The following is a 19,216-nucleotide window of genomic DNA, read 5'->3' as shown; positions in this document are numbered from 1 at the left end:
TATGATATCGGTATCGGACATAAAAAAGTGGTATCGTGCCATCTCTAATATATATATATGTGTGTGTGTGTGTATATAATTTAATTTAAAAAATATATATATGTATATATATATATATATATATATATATATATATATATATATATATATATGTATATGTATAATGAAGTAATTTTAATCTAAAATAAGATGAATCTTCTTCCTAAATCCCAGAATTTGATACTTTCTCTATACATCTCTATATATATCTATCCTGCACATCAATAGCAAAGCAGTAAAAGGAAACAAGTTGCTCTATTAACCTCTGTTTATGCCATAAATACATTTTCAATGTAATGGATTGTAATAGTTGTACGTTGTAATGGAGAACTGTGATATTAGTACCGCTGTCCGAGTACTTCATCTACCACTGCGTGATAATTTACCTCAACGCTTGTTTTTATGGGAAAGTCTGAGGCTGCTTCCCTTACATGAACAGGCTGTAAAACGTCTAATAAAGTTCAACAGCTACATGTTAAAGACCTAAAAATAAAAGAGCCTTGATGTCTTTGATGTGTACATGCAAATCTGCACACTAAAATATCCTATTCATCCTCCTCATATGCTTTACAAAGAACATAGCCTGGAAACAGCCTTCAAATTCTTAAACTGCTAGCACCCCCTGCTGGATCATTCAATGATAACAGCAAATGATAATATTTTAAAGGCTCCTTAACGCCATTCCATTTTTTCATTAGTCTCTTTGCACTAATCAGTGCTAAAAATGCTTTAGCTGTGATGTAAAGGAAATCATTTCTCACTGGCTGCCACACTGATCTAACATAACTGTATTATATAGTAACTTTAATATACGGCAGTACATAACTGTGTACATGCTCTTCTCCATGCTTAGAGAGAAGAGGATTGACGAGGAAGCCAGAACAAAGCCTGGCAGCAGCATGCAGAAGGTTTGGATTGAAATCTTCAACCCAACAGAGAGCGATAAAGGAAAATACACATTGGAGATGTTTGATGGCAAAGAGACACACAAACGGTTTCTTGACCTGTCGGGAAAAGGTGAGTGCAAATGTCATTTTAGTTTAAAGGTTTTAGATTGTGAGATCGTTTTTTCCCCAGATTTTTTATTGTGATTATTTTTCAAACATCCAACAGCTTTTGATGACGCTCTGTTGGAGCACCAGAGGTTAAAGTAAGTGCTACACCCAATGCACTGGATGAGATATCTAGGCTTTTACTGACACTGACAGAACAGTTTTCCAAAAGACAGAGGTTTTACTTGAAAACAGATTATCGTTTCCTGACACTGTGCAGTTCATTTTGATCTAACCCTTTGTTTTCATCCCTCAGGCAGCTGGCCATTGCAGAGAAAAGTGAGTGATAGGTTATGTGTTAATCCCAGGACATTTCTTTCCGTGGCAAAGATTAAAAGATTCTATATCATATGCCAGCAGAGAGTTATTTTTGCCTTTTTGTTTCAGATCGGGCTAAAGTGACAAAAGGCCTTCCTGATGTGGTAGCCATTATGGAGGGCAAGGTACAATAACTGTTTAAATCTTGCATATGTGCTTCTCTCTGTGACCTGCCATTTCATATCTTGTTTGCTCCTTCTCTTCAGTCTCTGTGTCTGACGTGCTACATTGATGGCGAACCAGCCCCAGAGATTTTCTGGCTTCGTAACGATAGGGAGATATTCAGCCAGGATCACTTTACAATCACTAAGGCGCCCAAGTGCAGCAGCATCACTATAAACAATGTCAACATGGAAGATTCTGGAAAGTACAGCATCTTTGTACGCAACAAGTACGGCTCTGAAACGGTTGACGTGACCGTGAGTGTTTACAAGCATGGGGAGAAACCTCCAGCTAATGCAGTGGAGTTGAGTTAGGACTCCAAACTGAGTCAAAAATCGATATTTCTGCAGGGAGTGAGGGTTTACCAAGATCTGCGCACATGTTACTTTTGAGAATTTCCTGCAAACAAACCACAGTATCCTCTACACCAGGATTTGCTTCTACTTTATTTGATGTGTCTAGTATTTTGCTTAATGAAACTCTTTTTGGCTGATTATCTTATAAAATACCACTATAGTAGCCAGTGTTCTGCAGTAAACAATGGTAGCATTTTCTGTAAGCAATTAGATACATATAGATATGATATGTAATTGACATTACGGAGCTAGTTTGCTGGCTTTTACTTGCTCCACTAGCACTGAATTTGGACTGCATTTTGTCATTTATCTGCTTTTGGTCATGCTGACAGTTTCAACAAGTCTCGCTTTAAGTGCTTTTGAAAAACCCTAAACTCTGATCTTAGTTTCCGTTGAAGCAGATTTGTATTTTGTGTGTGTGTGTGTGTGTGTAGTGAATAAAGGGATTTACAGCAATTTTTCTCTAGTGGATTACTTCTAAAATAGATTTTGCAATGAATGATTTCTTTTCCACTCTGGAAGCAAACAGTCCGCAGTGTCATTAACCTTTCTACTTTACCTCAGAGTGGTAGATTTACATTAGCAGGCTGGAGACGTGAATGAGGTTCAGTTAAGGTCTGCATATTAGTCATGTTTATGAAATGCTTTCATTTAGCATTTTCTTCTTTTCATCCTTAAACTCCTCTACGATTTGATATCCTTCTGATAAAAGGTTCGATTCTTTGTTTGTGTGCTCTTTTGCTGATTCAGATCCTTTGTCATAAATTGCAAGTGGAGCCTCAAAGAAGAATAGCTGTTCCTTTATAATACTAATGAGGATCAAAATAGTCAAGCTGTGAAATAGGCTGGCATGCATTTTACTGCTAAGTCCATGTGTGATCTGCACATCTTTCACACCAGTGAAGCTCTTAAACGCTAAATTTACTGAATTTACTAAATTTACCAATATGAATTGACCTTTGGTGAACGCTGTGTCGCCACATAGGTATAAATGAACTCCAGGTTATTCAAACATGTGATTACTTCAGAGGACATTGTTACTCATTAGACATAGCACTGGGAGCCCTATACCATCAAGTATAAGAAGGTGGGGCATACGCTAGCAATCTCCACATTGTGTTGAGCTTCACACAGCTGCCTCAGCCTCCCGCCACCTCAGTGAAGGAGAAGCCAGACCTAAACAACATGGACTTCAGTGGAACGTGGCAGGTCTATGCTCAGGAGAACTATGAGGAGTTCCTCAGGGCCATGGGTGAGAAAAAAGCTGGGCGGTAAAGAAAAAAATCGATTATTTTCAGTAGCTGAAGTTGTAGGTTATTGTGCATAAATTAACAATATACATGTGTTCTGCTTAACAGAGCTCGCAGAAGATGTCATCAAAGTGGCCAAGGACGTCAAGCCAATCACTGAGATCAAGCAGAGTGGCAATGACTTTGTCATCACCTCCAAGACTCCCGGAAAGTCCGTGACCAACTCGTTTACCATCGGCAAGGAGGCTGATATCACCACCATGGACGGCAAGAAGATCAAGGTTACTCATTTTTATTTAACTTCTTTTTTTATATGAAATATTATCTTGAATGCTAATTTACTTCAGGATGATGCAACTTTTGAGAGACTAAAAAAATGCTGCATTCTCTTTATTCGTGAATCATACTCATATTTAGTAAACTGCCCCATTTTGTGTTATGGCAACAGTACCACTGTTAAATTGGTCACTTATTGCTGCATCTGCTGCTTCTGTTTGACTAAAGTTCGGCCATCTGTGTCTAAGAATACTCCTCTTCCTACTGGAAAAGTAAAGTAAAATAAAATGACATGTTAGTGGGCCTGAAGATGTGAAGGGTTTAAATTCATTTTCTTGTCTGTTTTGAGGGTTTCTTTATGTGTATTGTCTCTTCCACTTCTCTGCAGTGCATTGTCAATATTGAGGGCGGCAAACTGGTCTGCAAAACTGACAGGCTCCGCCACGTCCAAGAGCTCAAAGGAGGAGAGATAGTTGAGGTAAAGTCCACCTTACCAGAATTCAGACAGTAGCAGCATCAAAAACCAAACAAACTATTTGCTGGATTATAATCTTAATATTGTCTGTAATTTAAAAGTGTTTTCTTTTCTTTATCCAATTTCAGACTTTGACCATTGGGTCGACAACTCTCATCAGAAAGAGCAAACGGATATAAACTTGGCAGCGAAGAAAGCAGTGTCTATTTAAATAAAAGTGTTGATTAAAAAGAGCAGCGTGTGTCATATTTCTGTCCCCTTATATTTGCAATGGTCTTAATAAGGTCATTGCTTTGTGAGGCCTTTTTTCTGTGTCTAACGTGTTTTATAAAATATTAACTAGGTAAACAAAAGATATCCATGCAAAGAAGCATTTGATAAAAGTTGTGTTTGCCATGTCGGCTATATTGAGAAATGTGCTTGTGGCTTGACGTCCACACCATCCTCTAGTGGACTAGCGGGTCTAATGCACGCTATGCCGTGATACTGGTTTGGATAGTTCTGGGGGCTTGAGCAGGCATAAATCAGTTTCTATGGTCAGTGTGGGGATTTGGCTTCTGTTTGATGAAATAAAAAAGTAATTATAAATCAGGAAAGGTTAAGGTGAAAACTTAAGGAAGCTTTAAGCTTATAAGGTTATTTTAGGGAAATTTTGGCAAATATTTTAAAACATTAACTTTTAGGGAATTACATTTAATTTCAGGACTCTGTGATTGCCATATGTTTCTCTTATAATCACAGACAGTATGAAACAGATTTGTCACACATAAGGTCAGATTTTAGACTTTTAACTGTATTACATTTCCTGCTGATGAGGACCCTCCCTTTGGCCATTCACAATAATAACGTAATGAAATAATAGATCAACAATTAAATGGCAGTTATATACCATAGGAATTTCTGTGGATTCAAAAGACATTGAATTAACAAAAACTTTATAACTACATGACAGTCTCAGTAATGAACTAAATATTTTTCTTTAATTTTGCACATTTAAGTCTTCCAGTCGTGCTGACAAACTTATTTCGTTTGCTACTTAATTGTAATGCAATTAAACCTCTTTACATTCACAGGAAGAGGGAGTTTCACTGATCCAATTATGCTCAAAGTAGCCTATATGTGGTCCACAATGTAAACTGTCAGTTTGATATCCCTGTCTGAGGTCTGAGAAAGAGAGAGCAAGAGAGACCGTCGTGTTTTACTTCTAGGCATGCGCAGTGCCGAGAGAGCGCTCTGACTGACCACGTAGCCTGTCTCAGCTGCGGTACAGATAGCTGCAATACACGAATTCACGGCCTCTCTACAGTAGCAACGGGCCGCTGAAAAATGGCGAGATACCTGAGGCCTCCGAATACATCTCTTTTTGTCCGAAACATCGCCGACGAGTCCAGGTACGTTGTTACTTTCAACCCCGCCGGCGTGCAAGCAGGCATGGTCAGGCTAAATGTGACGCTAGTTAGTTAGCAAACATGTCAACGTGATGTCATCATCAAAATTAGGAAACTGACGTTAACGGTCAGAGAGCGACTCCGGACAGAGAAGCTGGCTACGGACAACACAACCGTGTAATATTTGGTAATACTTAGAAATAAGAAGCTGAAACATTCGTGTTGTTACTGAAGTTAACGCTACACCCTGACCTGTCTGAGGGGACAAAAAAAATAAACGACTGAAATACGTCTTTGAAACTGAACTAAAGGCTGGACAGCAGCAGTTCCTGCAAGTAAACTACAATATCTGTAGTTTACGCACTTTTGCACTATGCACTTTTTAATTATGGAATTTAATTTTATGTCCTTCCTATCATTAAAAAAATAATTAAAAATATTAAGGCAACACTTGAACATTACAGCCAATTAAAACTTCGGGCATATAAATAGTGAATTCATTTTATCTGCTTTGGTGCACGTGAAAGTGATAACAGGTGGATTGGAGAGGCAACAATACGACAGAATGGGTTTTGAAGGTGGTGGCCACAGACCGTTGCTCTCTCTCTCTATATCCCCTCTCACTTATTTTCTTGTTTTACTTTTTGCTGGTGCCCATGTCATTGCTGACATCATAAGACTGTGGTCCATTCGAGTTACAGAGATAGTCCACCTCTTACAGGATTGCACATCTTTAAGCCCTGTCACGAGGTTTGATTTGTCTCCCAGCACAGGCTTAAGACAGTGGAAGGGATCTCAATGCACTTCAAGGTGCTCTGTTTTCAAATTAAGTTCAAAAGGCCTTTATCCTCAGGGCATGGCTGTTTAAGCTTAAACAAAAAGTTCAGGCACTTGCTTGACTGTGCTATGAGAGTAAAGGCATTTTAAATTTTATTTTAAACAGAATGTCTTTTGAGTGTTTTGAAATTTTAGCCAATACGTATCCTTTCCAAAGAGTCCCTCAAATAGAATTGGTATTATTCTGACTGAATAACAGTCAGGAGTGCTGACTGACTCCACAAGACTGTTGAGGCGATCCCAGAAGACAGCCCATTCCTTCAGGGGAGTTTCACGGGGCCATAGAAGGGAATTGACCCAGCAAAAGGACCAGTATCTGCTCCTTTGTGTGAAGATGAACAGAGCCTTGCTCATGTGTATGTTTCTGACCAAAGACTATGTAGGGCATCCTTTAGTAAGACATGTGCTCACATGCCATACACTGTGTTTGGCATTACCAGACAACACTTAGAACTAGCCCGTTGTCTTCACGGATGCAAGTCCACAGTGAGTACATGTGCCAGGTGTGAGCGAGCCTGGAGATGCCATGACGAATGTCATGATGCCAGCTACAACATTGGCACCAAATCAGGTCAAATGGATTCACAATGGGTTATGCTTCCTAACTGGGGACATTGGTATCCCTAAGGTGTAACTGCCTTTGTGCTACATTGTTTCTGCTGCCAAGATTAAAATAAAAAATGTATTTGGAAATTAGCGTAATGAGTTCTGTTTGATAATCTAGAGGCCTAAATGTGAATAGTATGACTTAAAGTACTTATTATTAAAGATAATAAGTAGATTTTTAAGTGTGGTTGATTTCACAAAATAAAAAAATCACTTCTGTGAAAAGTGCCATATATGGGTTTTATGGCCGCAATGAATATGTGAAAAAGACAGTTTCTGGTTAAATTGCACAAATTCACCTTAAATGTCCTGATGAGGAAACTTCCTTATGAGTAAGAAAGTAATTCGGTTTATTTGCTGTTAAGCAATGTCCGATGCTTTGCTGGCGCCAACTCTTGTGTATGTGCTGCACACTGGACTCGAGCCAAATTCATATGGTAGCCAGCAGAATAAATGTGCTTATTTCATGACACTTTAGGCCAGAGGATTTACGGCGTGAGTTTGGTCGTTATGGGCCTATTGTAGATGTCTACATTCCACTTGACTTCTATACACGACGACCAAGAGGATTTGCTTACATTCAATATCCTTTATTCTTTCAGTTTATGTTTGTACTTTTTCACTAATGGATTGTAAAGCATCAACTCTGATCTGTTGGGTGCAGTGAATTGAGTAACACCTGATTTAATATTTCCCTTTTAAGAGGAGTTTTTGTAATGTAATTGATTTTTTTGTTTGTTTTTTTAATGCTTCTAGCATTAAATATACTCCTAACCAATATTTCTTCTGTTGTTGCCTCAGAATGGTAAAGATACAGGTATGGAGACCCCACACCAAAGAAAGTTGAAAGGCGGTTGTAGAGTAGATTCAAGCCAAAGACATCCAGGCGACAAGCAGTAGTGGAATTTGGAAAATAAAGACAGAGCAAAAGCATGAAGATACAAAGAGGACAAAAAAGAGCTTCCAGGCTTCCATTTGTCTACCAAAGGGAGGAAAAGAAAAGTGTTTATTGGGCAAAGACAAGCAGGAAACCTCAAGTTCTTCTGCCAAGGCTATAAAGATCAAGCTGAAGGTCAAGCATGTTAAAGGTAACAAGCCAGACTTTTTGTATCCTACCCAATCTGATCACCATTAGTATTTGTCTTGTCTTCACAATTTGAAGTCACAAATGGGCCTATTTTTAATGTTACATAATTTGAGTTGGTATTACGGAAGACGGTCAATTATAAATGAAAGAAATATGCTGAGATGATGAATTACTCTTATACATTTTTGGCCTCACTGATCCAGTAGCTGTGTGGTGTTTTTTTTTGTGTGTTTGCTTTTTATTTTACTTGTGTTGCAGCTGCTTGCTGTTTTTTTTGTTTTTTTTTATTATTGCATGCGTGCAGCTTTCAGCTCCACCTTTCCAAATTAAAAGTCCTTAACAATCCAGCATGTTTGAAGATGTCCGGGATGCAGAAGATGCTCTTCACAACCTGGATCGTAAATGGGTTTGCGGGCGCCAGATTGAGATCCAGTTTGCACAGGGAGACCGCAAGAGTATGACCCATTGGCATTCCTACTTGAGCTTAACTGCACCATCTCCTTTTGGGAAATGTGTTGTATTGTTACATAACCTTTTGATGTGGATTTGTCAATAAAGCCCCTAATCAGATGAAGGCCAAGGAGCGCCACTCCCCTCGCAGTTTCTCTCGCTATGAGGATGATCGGGATACCCGCAGAAGACGATCACGGAGTCGCAGTTATGATCGCCGCAGGTCCCGGAGCCCTTCTTTTGACCGTCGCCCTCGGAGGTCTGAGAGCCCTAGAGAGTGAGTTCTTGGCAACTTTTACGCCTTTTAAGAAATATAAGACATTAAAGTTCACCAAAAACATAATTATATAAATGTAGTGAGTGTGAAGGAGTGCTCTATGGATGTTTGCAGCTCTGAAAGCAGGCACTTGCAAAGGAGGAGGAAAAAAGAAAGGGGAAAGATGGAGGGGCAATTTATGACTCAATAGAGTGGGGGGGGGACGTGTGTGTACATACTGGGGCTGCAACAATTCGAGTAACATGAATATAAATAAAATTCTCAATGCAAATTTTTTGCTTCACTGCTTTGTTTAAACTCTGTAGCACTCAGATGTCATTATGTAAGTGCAAGCGTTTCACACACGTTTTGTATTAAAAATAAATATGCAATAGAAATATATCTGGCGCACATGTGCAAATTAAAAAAATATTACAACATTGAGCCCAAGCAGCCCCCAATTTTTCAACAAAAAAACGGATAACACAACAGCAGCAGGGAAGATGCTGTCATAGTTTATCAGGGAGATGCCGTGTGGGTAGTTGGCACTCTGCCTCTGCTCTGTGTGGGTAGACAGTGCAGAGGCAGAGCAGTTACTGAGATGCTGAGCTCAGCTGGGGTTAAAGCAAACATTTTCTAGTGTGCAAAACAGCAGCACTTATTCCTGCAAGCATTATTAAAACCTTTATTTGGAAAAAGCTGGTGGGAGTTCTCCATCAAACCACCTGTTTAAAAGCCTTCAACGTGAAGAGAAGCAAACTCTGTAGTCATCCTCATTTTTGTTTTTTCCACAAGGAAAATCTACAGTAAAGCTACTGAAGTTAAAATATGGAGATGGGCTGTTAGCTTAGTCTGATAAGATGTTTAGATTAGGCAGCTAGCTAAAAGCTGCAAGCAGCTGTCCTACTTTATATCAGAGCAATACCTGTAACAGGGGTGACTCAACGAAATGGGGACATAGGGTTTAGTAACCCATATTTATATCAAAGCTTTAGTAACGTTATGCAATCCAAATCCACAACATAAAATATACAGTGTTATATTAATTGTATCAATATTTAATAATATAAAAATAAAAGTTTTTTTTCACAGGCTGGTCAAGCTATAGAAGGGCCAATAGCTGCCCTCTTTGCCACCGGAGAGCATTGAACAACACTTCAGGAATTTGGAGTTATCATAAATGTTAACATGCTAACATTTGCCGTTTAACTATTAGCAACTAAATGATAGCAACATTAGCCACCTGTCATCAGTAATGTAGCAGCCTGTGGACAGTGAGTCACAACTTATTATGGACAAATGGAGAACGACACAGGTTACTGGCTGTGCAGTGTCAGGGGAACAATAGCTGAACCGAGCAGAGAATCCAGAGGTTTGTTGAACTAGATCTGAAGACCAGAGCTGAGGATCTAACGAGCTGCACACTGCAGCAGAGAAAATAGTGGTTTAAAGAGAGACTGTAGGCAATTGTGGACAAAATGACAAACTTTAACTTTTCTACTTACAAAAATGTTTTGAAAAATGTCTCATTTAGTTTAGCCAGCTGTGACTTGGCTTTGAAATTGTTTTGTGACAAAACCTGAGACAAAAACATGCATTAAAACATACACATGATCACACATCAAATCTACCTAATCCAGGAGCTACAACCCTGTCAGAACTTGCCTGCTGTAAGAAATCTTTTGTGTTTACATGTATGTATTCACGTATATAATACAAAGGGTGGGGGTGGGGTACTGCAGGGGCTGGCAGAATTTTACGTATATATGTGACTGTTTGTTGTTTTCGTTTGTTTGTTTTCTCAGCTTCAATCTGGGATTTTGCGAACATAACACTTTTTAGACATAACTAATTGTTATACAGGCAGGACTTTTTCTCATTTTCTTCTTATCCCTCACTTTAACGTTTTTGTTTGATTATTAGCTATTGCGACTGGCCACTACTTTAATGATAACGTAACAAGCGGTTAATGTGGCTTTTTCACAAATGTACTTTTAACTATAGCAGATAGATCCACATTAAAATTATTTGATTTGGCACAGTTTTTACACTGCATGCCCTTCTACACGTAACCCTCCCATTTATCTAGACTCTGGTCTAGGAGTGCACTAGCTTGTGACTGACTTGAGTTTGGGTTTCTGTCTTTCACTGTCTTTTACGTTTATAACTGTTTAATATGTCAAGGGTATTGAAACGAGAGCTTAACCAGCTTTTCAACATCCTTCAAAGAATTGCTCGGTTGACTATCTTGCAATTTTGGATTATGCAAATTAGCAACTTGCTATTCTCATGATGAGCTGGGGACCTATTCAGGTTATAGCCCACCTCTCAACCCTGAGATAGGCTTCATATCCTGCCCCTGCAACCCTGAGTGGAATAAGCGGTAAAGAAAACTGATGGGTGAATGATGGATTGAGGAAACATGGTGGGTGTATCACTCGTCTCTCTGGTGGAACTTTAAAGTAGAGCCTATATTTAGTATTAATTTCCTCATAATTACAAACTGATATGCAATACATTCCTTGGAATTCTGTTTTTTGTTTGTTTGTTTTTTACATTTAAATATTAAATTAATTGAAAGTTGTCATTACATTTAAAAAAAAAAAACAAAAACAAACAAACAAACAAAAACAAAACAATTCTGTGAACTTCATTTACCAAAATGTAAGTGAACACAGTCTGAAATGGCTCTCATGCTGTTGGCTGATTGCAACTTGGTGCAACACAGTTAACTAAAGCAGTCATTTAGCAAGTTTGGAGTGTCATTGCTTTGAAAGTGACCAATCACAATAAGACCAGTTCCTGCTGTGGTTCCTCCCCTCTGTCATTTAACTTCAAAGGATAGCTTGTACACTCTGCAGTGTTCTGAGACGAATGTGCTGTGTGCCTGGTGGCTGTTGTGCACTTATTTCTATGTGCTGACATGAGTGAGTCTACCACCTCTTGTGAAATATTTATTTGTGACTATGTTTTAGTTATGATCTGCTTGTGACATGTGCCATAAATGTAGTTTCCTGTAATTGTGTGGGCCATGCGCAGCGTGTGAGAGGGCATGATGTTTGCAGGTTTGTACACAGAAACTTTGGACGATGTCCGAGCGTGGCAGTTTCTGCAGGAAACAATTTATGTAATAAAGAGGAAGCCATATACTGCTTGTATGTAGGCAAGCCATGCTGTAAGGATATAAAGTAATTCACTCAAACTGTACAGTAACTCAGCAATTTTGTTTTCTTGTTCCCTCTTCAGCTCTCGATCCTACAGCCGACACAGAAGAAGCAGAAGCCATGAAAATAACAAGTGGGCTCATTTCTGTCCTCTTGTATTTCAGTAATCATATAAACATGGCACTGTACTCTGTAATGATAGTAACTGTAATGATAATCCCAATAGGCACAAAGCTCCTCCCAGTGACCACCACAGAACGCACCATGAAACGGCCTCACACTCCACCTCCCGCTCCCCATCAGCGTCCAGGTCAAGACCAAAAGGTAAAAAGAGCCAGTCCAGGTCTCACAGCCCTGCCGAAGACTTCCACCCATCCCAGAAACAGTCTGTCAGGAGATCCCCATCACGCTCCTACTCTAGATCCATGTCCCGGTCACGCTCTCGCTCCAGGTCCTGGGCTGGACGCAAGTCTGGAGGCCACTGACAGACTGTTCTCCAAAGCCCTGTTTATGTTTCTCTAGAGGTTTCTGTTTAATGTTCACCTCTAGCCATTTTGGACATGCATTACTTCACATTGTTGGCTTCATTAATCTGGTTAATGATTAATTAACTGGTTAATAATGTTCTGTTACGTTCCTCCCAGGTTTTTTTGTTTTTTGTTTTTTTTTTTTGTTTTTTTTTTCCCCCAGACGTACAAGCAGCAGTGACAGGAGAACCACAGTATGTGTGCACAAGATTTTTTGCTTTTGTAGCTACAAGCATTATCAGTATTGACTCTAGCGTGTATAACATTTGGTTCCCTGCTCTTGCTGCTGAGAACTGCACCAATTCCCTCCCACACAGAGAGAAGGCTACCTTCTGGACTGGGAAAGTTCGTAACAGAAGAATACCTTAAAGTTGTAAATTTTAAAAAAAAAAGATTGGATATAAGCTACTACTGTAGTGAGCTATGGAACTCATGCAGAGCAATGATTTTGTGCGTCACTATCTATCAATGTAACTGCATGCACTCAAAGTTGAATGCTTCAAGGTCCAACTGTGTTAAGAACTGCTGTTGTGACCTTTATGAAGAGACCAGGGTGCAAGTAGACATGTTAAAAGGTTGTATTTATAGAAAGGTGTGCATGTGTGAAAGGAGTCTTGTGCTTCCTGCTTTCATTTCTTATTTGAATACGGAGGAATCTCTTGCCAAAGGTAAATAAACAATTTTGTTATGTTTGTAAGAAAAGCACATTTGGCTCCTGCTTTTTTTTTTCTTTTTTTTGTGTACATGTGTTAAATTAAACTGAAGGCCTGCTTTGCCAGTATTCACAACATGCCCTGGTCTGGTTTAATTTCAGCAGGCCAACTTGTATACTATAGTTATTGTAATTGCTGTGACAATGAAAGATATGCTGATACAGCTGGTACCCAGAGTCATTTTGTTATGTAATAATATACTAAAGATAAGAATCAATTGTTTTTCGTGTCCCTAAGTAACTCCCTTGTTTAAACTGTTATACCTGATATCTTTTGACAATAAATACATTCTTACACTGCTCTAGTTGAACAAGCTGTGTTGTAAAGGTAGTGTCAAACAAGTGTTACTATATCAAGTCAAAAATACTCAAACACAAAGTAGGGGGGTAGGGGAGGGGATTTAATTTTTTGTTTGAGGTTTTTTTTTTTTCGTTCAAGTTTTTCATCAATTCAAAGAGTGCTTTCTTGTTTTACATTTTGTAACAAATTAACACCAATTGTAAACAGGGCACATTTCATTGTTCTTGGTGACATTTCATCCGAGGGACAAATTAAAAAGCCAATTCACTGATTAAAATTTTGAATATGGAGACTGCCATGCATGATTTAGTCTGGGCAAGAAAAAAAGGTTTACATGAACCAAGAAAAGGCAGTAATTAAAATAATAGACATTTTCAATTGTCAGCAGGCGGAAGAACAGCCAAGAACTGAAAATGTCTGGAAAATATTTGGTCAACTTGGGAATTTCCACCAATGATTATGGTCAGTTTCAGTATGAGTTTTAACTTAGGCACAGTTTTTCTTTTTTGTAAAAAATAAAACAAAATAAAAAAGTGCTATGCTTACACACCATTGTAAGCACATTCACAACTCAAATCTATACATATGCAAGTCTCCTAGAGTCCAATTGGGAGTTTTTTTTTCTATTTTACTTGTTTTTCCCATTTAGCATCTTTCAACCTACACTGCACAATACACAATAAAAAATGTGCAATAACTCTGGAAAGATCAGAGTATAGGGGTACTGATAGATGCTATAGGCAGCTTTTTTTTTTTTTAACAAAAATATTCTTCAGTATTGAAGTCAAGACATGACCTTAGCATGTCTCATACATTCAGTGTTATTACTAAAAATACTTTTGTCAAACAGGCCACAAACTTGGCCTGCAAATGTACATATGCTACAAATGTTTTATACAGTTCATTATTTACATGGCTCTTGAACTCACAAGCTTTCATACTTTGTTTTGTCATCTTTAAGCTGGCCATGAATGGCTCCAATTCTGCAAAGGGAAAGCAAAGAGCCTCAACAGAGAACTGAAAGAGAATCCATAGAAGATAGTCAATTACGCCTCCGTTAATTGAACAGCATCCTGGCCTGTAACTTATGAAAAAAAGAAAACAGTCTGATTGCAGTGCAGAAGGTTAAGGGACAGAAGTGCAAGAGACAACAGGCAGCAAGTGTCTGTTGATTATGGGGTAGTTAACCATTGAGACTTAATTTGTAAACACAAACACCAGCCTCCTGTCTCACATTGAGGCGCTTGGGCCTCTTCAGAAACATTCCTTAGCTCTGTCTCGCCTTGTGCACAAAAGCATACAGCCAACAGGGCCAGGCAATGTGGGGTTTTTTTGAGAAAACAAAACTCAGTAGTCCCACATTTAAGCAAGGCCCCCTTCCGCATGTTGGAGCTGCAGGCACTGTCCTGAAGAGGCAGAGACTGAGGAGCAGTAACGGTACTGATCAGAACAGGTGATCAAGGAGACGTCAAACCATTCACTTCGAGTTGGCAGGTGGAAATGGCAACACTGCCTTCTGCCCAAATGTCCAAAAAAAGAAAAGCAAAACATTGCTTTGGTTATACACAGCACATTATACATCTTTCAACAACCACAACAGAAAGCACTTATACAAAATAATGCTATGATAAGAGTGCTGTAGACCTTGGACACACTCAACTCCAAGTGCATGTGCGCACAGCGCAGTAAAAAAGGGTACGTGAGTTGGTGGTCCAAAGCCAGTGTGCCATGGTCTCTTACTACCCTTCGTTTGAGGTTATACCATTAACCTGTAGTTACACTACAGCTCATCTCCTGTAAAATATCTTTTTTTCCCTGCAGAACTGCAGTTGAGTGCCTTCTTTAGCCAAACAATGAATGTGATATATAAACAACAGTGGGCCCTTGATTAAAAGAAATAAAATTGCTACAAATATGAACCTGCTTTAGCACCTAAAGCTTAAGGAGATAACTCCAAAGATCATTCTTCATAGAAACATAAATGAAACACCATGTCTGTCCAAAGAAGTGGACCGTAAAAGTGATGGGAATTTACCTGACTAATGTTACCATCCTTGTTTGGGGAAAAAAGCACACTCAATCTGCCTTGGCAGCCAAGATTAAAAATAACAAAACAAAACATAAGTACAAAGAATATCCAGTTTGTCATAGTCACAGAAACTCCGCTAAAGGCTGCAATTCTGTAAATTTTAAATGATCAGTTTTTTTAAAATGGATGGTAAACAGGAATTGCAAAACATTGCTCCTGTCAAGCATCCACCAACTTTGAAGGTCAGCCAAAAAAAGGAGAGAAAAAGAAAAGAGCTAAAAATACTACAGAACTGAGGCGTTCCTGGTGGGTGGGTCCATGCATTGGCTTATTTTTTTTCTTTAAATGAAGAACTGGTATCACCCCCATCAGGCCTGCACCTTCAGGAGGCTCTTGAGCTGGAAGGTCATAACTTCCCTGTTGTCACAGGAGCCGATAGGGAAAGACACCCAGTGACTAGGGGGTTTGGGCAAAACACTGGGTGAAGGTGGCTCACTGAATTTAGGCCCTGCATAGCTTGGGCTGCCTTGGGTTGCCAGGAGTGTGTTGAGATGAGACACTGCACCCTCCCAGTTCTGATCATAGTTGGTGGAAAAACGGACAGAAGCATTCTTCTCTGCAGACACGGCCTGCCGTGTCTCTGGAGACCTGTGGTAGGCAGCGCCTTTCTCGCTCCGTCGGTGGCCGTGGTGGTGAAGGCCCCCTGCCCCCCCTACGGATGCAGCTGCTCCGTTCTGGTCACGGCTTCGCTGCTTTGCCCGGCCAAGCTGGTGGTTCTTCTTGGCCAAAGGGCGCTCAGGGTGGGTAACTGGAATGTTGTACCTCTCTCCACCTCCCATACTGCTTTTGCTCTACGTGTCACCTAAATTGTGAGAATAGTATTATTAAAAATAAACTCTGGTTATACATTTCTATTCACGCTAATAATCTATGCAATTACAGCGCAAGTTGTTGACTACCAACCGCGAGCACAGGCGCACCACATCACAATAAAAACAAGTACAGAGACTACGTGCAGAAACACCAGACAGCGAGGCTCGCCCATCCCCCACACGGACACCAGGAAAACAGCGCCAGCTCACCTCTTTGTTGTCAGAAAGTTAACCGAGTAGACGTCTCTCTTCAATCTTTCTCCTCCAATCGGGCCCCAGGTCCTCGAAGTAGTCTTCTGTCTACCTCTCGCTGCACATTTGTGTCCAGCAGGGTCTGAGGTTTTCATGTGCCAATAAGCGTTGTTTTCTCGTGAAGCCGAGCTGAACATCAATTCACCTCGGCGCACGATACTCCAAGAAGTCGCCGACCCTTCAGGGCATTAACAAAAAACGCTTATCAGATATGCTAACTTGACAGGACTTAACGTCCATTAGATATGCTAAATAGACAGGACTCAACATAACAATAGCGCTCACAGTGTTGTGACGTGTGACTGGGAACTGACGTTTTCTTCAAATATTCTATTACATAACATTGAAGTACCGACAAAATGACATTTCCTCGCCATTACATTTATAAAAACCTTGCATATAACTTGTAATCTATAGCGATTATCACACGAAAATGTTATGTAAGAAAAGTGCGACATCATAGCCCACTCCTGTTTGCTCAGGCTGGGCTTAAACTGCGGCCAATTTTTCCCTTGTTCTTGTGTAGTAAATTAATAATAAAACGAAATAGTTTGTATACCCTTCATATAGGATCATTTAATTAATTAGCAAATCCAGTGGTTCAAATTCTAACGTTTTTTTTTTATGATCTAGGACGCTCTACTTTGGCACAGAACCAAAACAAAGAAACTCGGTTTAATATGGCGACGAGGTACAAAACTGTTTCTTACCGACTTCTTCAGGCTTGGTTGTTAAAGCCTTTCGTCAGAAAAGAATTTACAGTTAGCTTCTAAACTCCCTCTACGGACTATGTAGGAAGCACAGCAAACTATATCTCCTACAAATCCGTCACTCTCGAAGCTTATTTGGTGTTAAAGGCCGGTGAAGAGATCTCACTTCTCTCTCTCCCGACTCAGAATTGCGACAAAATGGACTCTACAGCAGCGGTATGTACTCCCTTGCAACGCAAATCTAACCAATCATAAAGCGACTACGAAATAAACAACCAATCATCGAAGAGGCAGTCGACAAGTTGCCTGTTGCCAGACTGGTGACGTTAATTGCCGACCCTCCTCTCCTTGCCTTTGTTGGAGCTCGGGTATTTCCCGAGAGAAGTGAAATAAAGAAGGAAAAAACACCACTTTCGGGCTCTGGAAGTTAACGTAATAGACAGGAAATACCCGAGATGGCACGTAAAACATTACATAAAGGTTTAGAGTGAGCATAGAGGCAGTTAAGTGTTATGTAACACCAAGACACCAAGCATGTCCGCTACCCCTTCGGTTAGGTTGTAAACACGTCCAGTGTTTAGATTTACTGAGGTTTGTGCCACAGGAAACTGTTTTGGTTTGTTTTATCACATTTCTTGCTTTTTCAGGTTAACCCCTTTTATGCCCACTTGACACAGCAGCAACAGGCTGTAATAACAATGTCTATGAGCGGTTGTCCATCCCAAAAGTGTTTTGTTTTATTTAAATTCATTGGGTGGAGGTCTTAATAAGGGTTGGGGGGCTATATTACATATATTACCCTGTTTGTCCCTTTGATGTTGGTCTCACTTTTCCTCCCAATCTTTTCAAAGGACTTTGAGGTTTGACTTCCATGGCAGTCTTCCAGTAGGTTTTATGAGCGCAGGCAGGGCTAAGTGTCATCGCTCTGTGTCATCGAGGCCTTGCCTTCTTTTCTTGCCTGGATTTTTAAAGAGTTGCACAACGCTGCTGAAGGCTGAAGGCCATGGCAAGGCAGGACACTCCCCAAAGCAAAGTAATCTCTGAAATGGGGCTGTGCCAATCAAGAGTCAGCTATGTAGGTCACCCAGAGACTGGGTAGGTCGCTAGAAACACATGGGGGGGTGGAAAGGACTACTCGCCATATTTGACTGGCTGCAGAAGCCAAGCAGTGTCAACACGTCACACAGATAGTGTACAATTGGAAAGTTGGATGGAAACTTTTTTCCTCACACAGAGAAAAAGAACAAAATTACAGATTATCTATTGGCCTGATTGTTTACAGAGTCCTGTTGGCCTACAAACAAGTGATTGAAGTTATGAATATGAACTTGAATGGTGCAAAATGTTTGTCATATGCCCACACAAAGGGAAGTGGGGAAAGTACAGAAGCAGTTTCACACAGCTCAGCAATAAGTTCAACACATATAAAGAAAATCTGTACACTCAGTAAACATATTCAAATTAAACCTTGTACATTAGTTACTTAACAAAGAAACTTAATATGCTATAAAAGTAACACATAATTTACAGAATTTAAATATTAAAATGAAACCCATGGTGAAATTGATCTATAAGTGGGTTTGGGTAAAACAGGCACATTAAATTGGAGGTCCTTCTCATCCCTACTGTTATTTAAGATTTATTTAGTTAGCACCACAGTGCGCAGATGAAGTTGGTACACTCAGATAACACTTTTTTTTTTTTTGAAGATGTGCCAGCCGCAGATGGTTTTCTGTGAAAAATGCCCACAGAGCATATTTGGAATGAACCACTGAAACCAAACAGGAAAAAATACCTTTTCAGATGAAAAAGTTATTGTTGACGTGTAGTTGACAGAACTATTTTCATATATATATATATATATATATATATATATATATATATATATATTTTTTTTTTTTTTTTTAAATGTGTTTTTTAAATGTGTGTGAGAAATAATGGCAGTTTTCAACAACATTTCTCAGGTTTCCCAGTTTCCGTCATTACATGAGCAAAGGCTCAATTCACTTGTATTATTTTACAGCTTTATGAATCTAACAAGCTGTTTAAATTACAAATACATTTAACTCCTTATTTGTTTCGACTAATGCTGGCATC

At 39.5% G+C, this 19,216-nt stretch overlaps 4 protein-coding genes across 6 annotated transcripts in view; 3 read left to right on the top strand and 1 right to left on the bottom strand.

Moving 5' to 3' along the window:
* myom3 (myomesin 3) overlaps positions 1-2,383 on the top strand; it is an 89,877-nt gene extending 87,494 nt beyond the window's left edge. For all 3 annotated transcript variants that reach the window (XM_082551380.1, XM_082551381.1, XM_082551382.1), the window contains 5 exons: positions 893-1,056; positions 1,153-1,189; positions 1,348-1,370; positions 1,479-1,534; positions 1,616-2,383. In XM_082551380.1, the coding sequence (XP_082407506.1) occupies positions 893-1,056; positions 1,153-1,189; positions 1,348-1,370; positions 1,479-1,534; positions 1,616-1,885 (550 nt within the window). In that variant the 3' untranslated portion in view covers positions 1,886-2,383. The remainder of the gene's footprint in view (positions 1-892; positions 1,057-1,152; positions 1,190-1,347; positions 1,371-1,478; positions 1,535-1,615) is intronic.
* A 524-nt stretch (positions 2,384-2,907) lies between these two features.
* On the top strand, positions 2,908-4,161 carry fabp10a (fatty acid binding protein 10a, liver basic). Its single transcript, XM_082551430.1, has 4 exons — positions 2,908-3,179; positions 3,286-3,458; positions 3,842-3,931; positions 4,057-4,161. Exons 1-4 carry the CDS (start codon positions 3,113-3,115, stop codon positions 4,105-4,107), a joined length of 381 nt encoding a protein of 126 aa, XP_082407556.1. The 5' UTR covers positions 2,908-3,112; the 3' UTR covers positions 4,108-4,161.
* Positions 4,162-5,077: 916 nt separating this feature from the next.
* On the top strand, positions 5,078-14,013 carry srsf10a (serine and arginine rich splicing factor 10a). Its single transcript, XM_082552474.1, has 6 exons — positions 5,078-5,319; positions 7,238-7,360; positions 8,195-8,301; positions 8,405-8,573; positions 11,799-11,849; positions 11,943-14,013. The coding sequence occupies exons 1-6, from the start codon at positions 5,255-5,257 to the stop codon at positions 12,199-12,201; spliced, it is 774 nt and encodes a 257-aa protein (XP_082408600.1). The 5' UTR covers positions 5,078-5,254; the 3' UTR covers positions 12,202-14,013.
* pnrc2 (proline-rich nuclear receptor coactivator 2) lies at positions 13,336-17,330 on the bottom strand. The gene is made up of 3 exons (XM_082552473.1): positions 17,120-17,330; positions 16,368-16,587; positions 13,336-16,147 (listed from the first exon to the last, which is right to left on the bottom strand). The coding sequence occupies exon 3, from the start codon at positions 16,122-16,124 to the stop codon at positions 15,654-15,656; it is 471 nt and encodes a 156-aa protein (XP_082408599.1). The 5' UTR covers positions 16,125-16,147; positions 16,368-16,587; positions 17,120-17,330; the 3' UTR covers positions 13,336-15,653.
* Between the last annotated feature and the right edge of the window lie 1,886 nt (positions 17,331-19,216).

The sequence above is a fragment of the Aulonocara stuartgranti genome, assembly GCF_965226115.1.
Source record: "Aulonocara stuartgranti genome assembly, chromosome: 11".
NCBI lineage: Eukaryota > Metazoa > Chordata > Actinopteri > Cichliformes > Cichlidae > Aulonocara > Aulonocara stuartgranti.
The sequence above is the reverse complement of the archived record's forward strand: the minus strand, read 5'-3'. Positions and strand labels throughout refer to the sequence as shown.

What these genes read in the sequence shown, in the direction of transcription:
- fabp10a (XM_082551430.1), top strand. Translation starts at nt 3,113, where the DNA reads ATGGACTTCAGTGGAACGTGGCAGGTCTATGCTCAGGAGAACTATGAG. An exon ending in GGAGTTCCTCAGGGCCATGG is followed by an intron (nt 3,180 to 3,285) that starts GTGAGAAAAAAG and finishes TCTGCTTAACAG; the next exon opens with AGCTCGCAGAAGATGTCATC. An exon ending in TGGACGGCAAGAAGATCAAG is followed by an intron (nt 3,459 to 3,841) that starts GTTACTCATTTT and finishes ACTTCTCTGCAG; the next exon opens with TGCATTGTCAATATTGAGGG.
- srsf10a (XM_082552474.1), top strand. Translation starts at nt 5,255, where the DNA reads ATGGCGAGATACCTGAGGCCTCCGAATACATCTCTTTTTGTCCGAAAC. An exon ending in CAATATCCTTTATTCTTTCA is followed by an intron (nt 7,361 to 8,194) that starts GTTTATGTTTGT and finishes TTAACAATCCAG; the next exon opens with CATGTTTGAAGATGTCCGGG. An exon ending in AGAAGCCATGAAAATAACAA is followed by an intron (nt 11,850 to 11,942) that starts GTGGGCTCATTT and finishes TAATCCCAATAG; the next exon opens with GCACAAAGCTCCTCCCAGTG.
- pnrc2 (XM_082552473.1), bottom strand. Translation starts at nt 16,124, where the DNA reads ATGGGAGGTGGAGAGAGGTACAACATTCCAGTTACCCACCCTGAGCGC.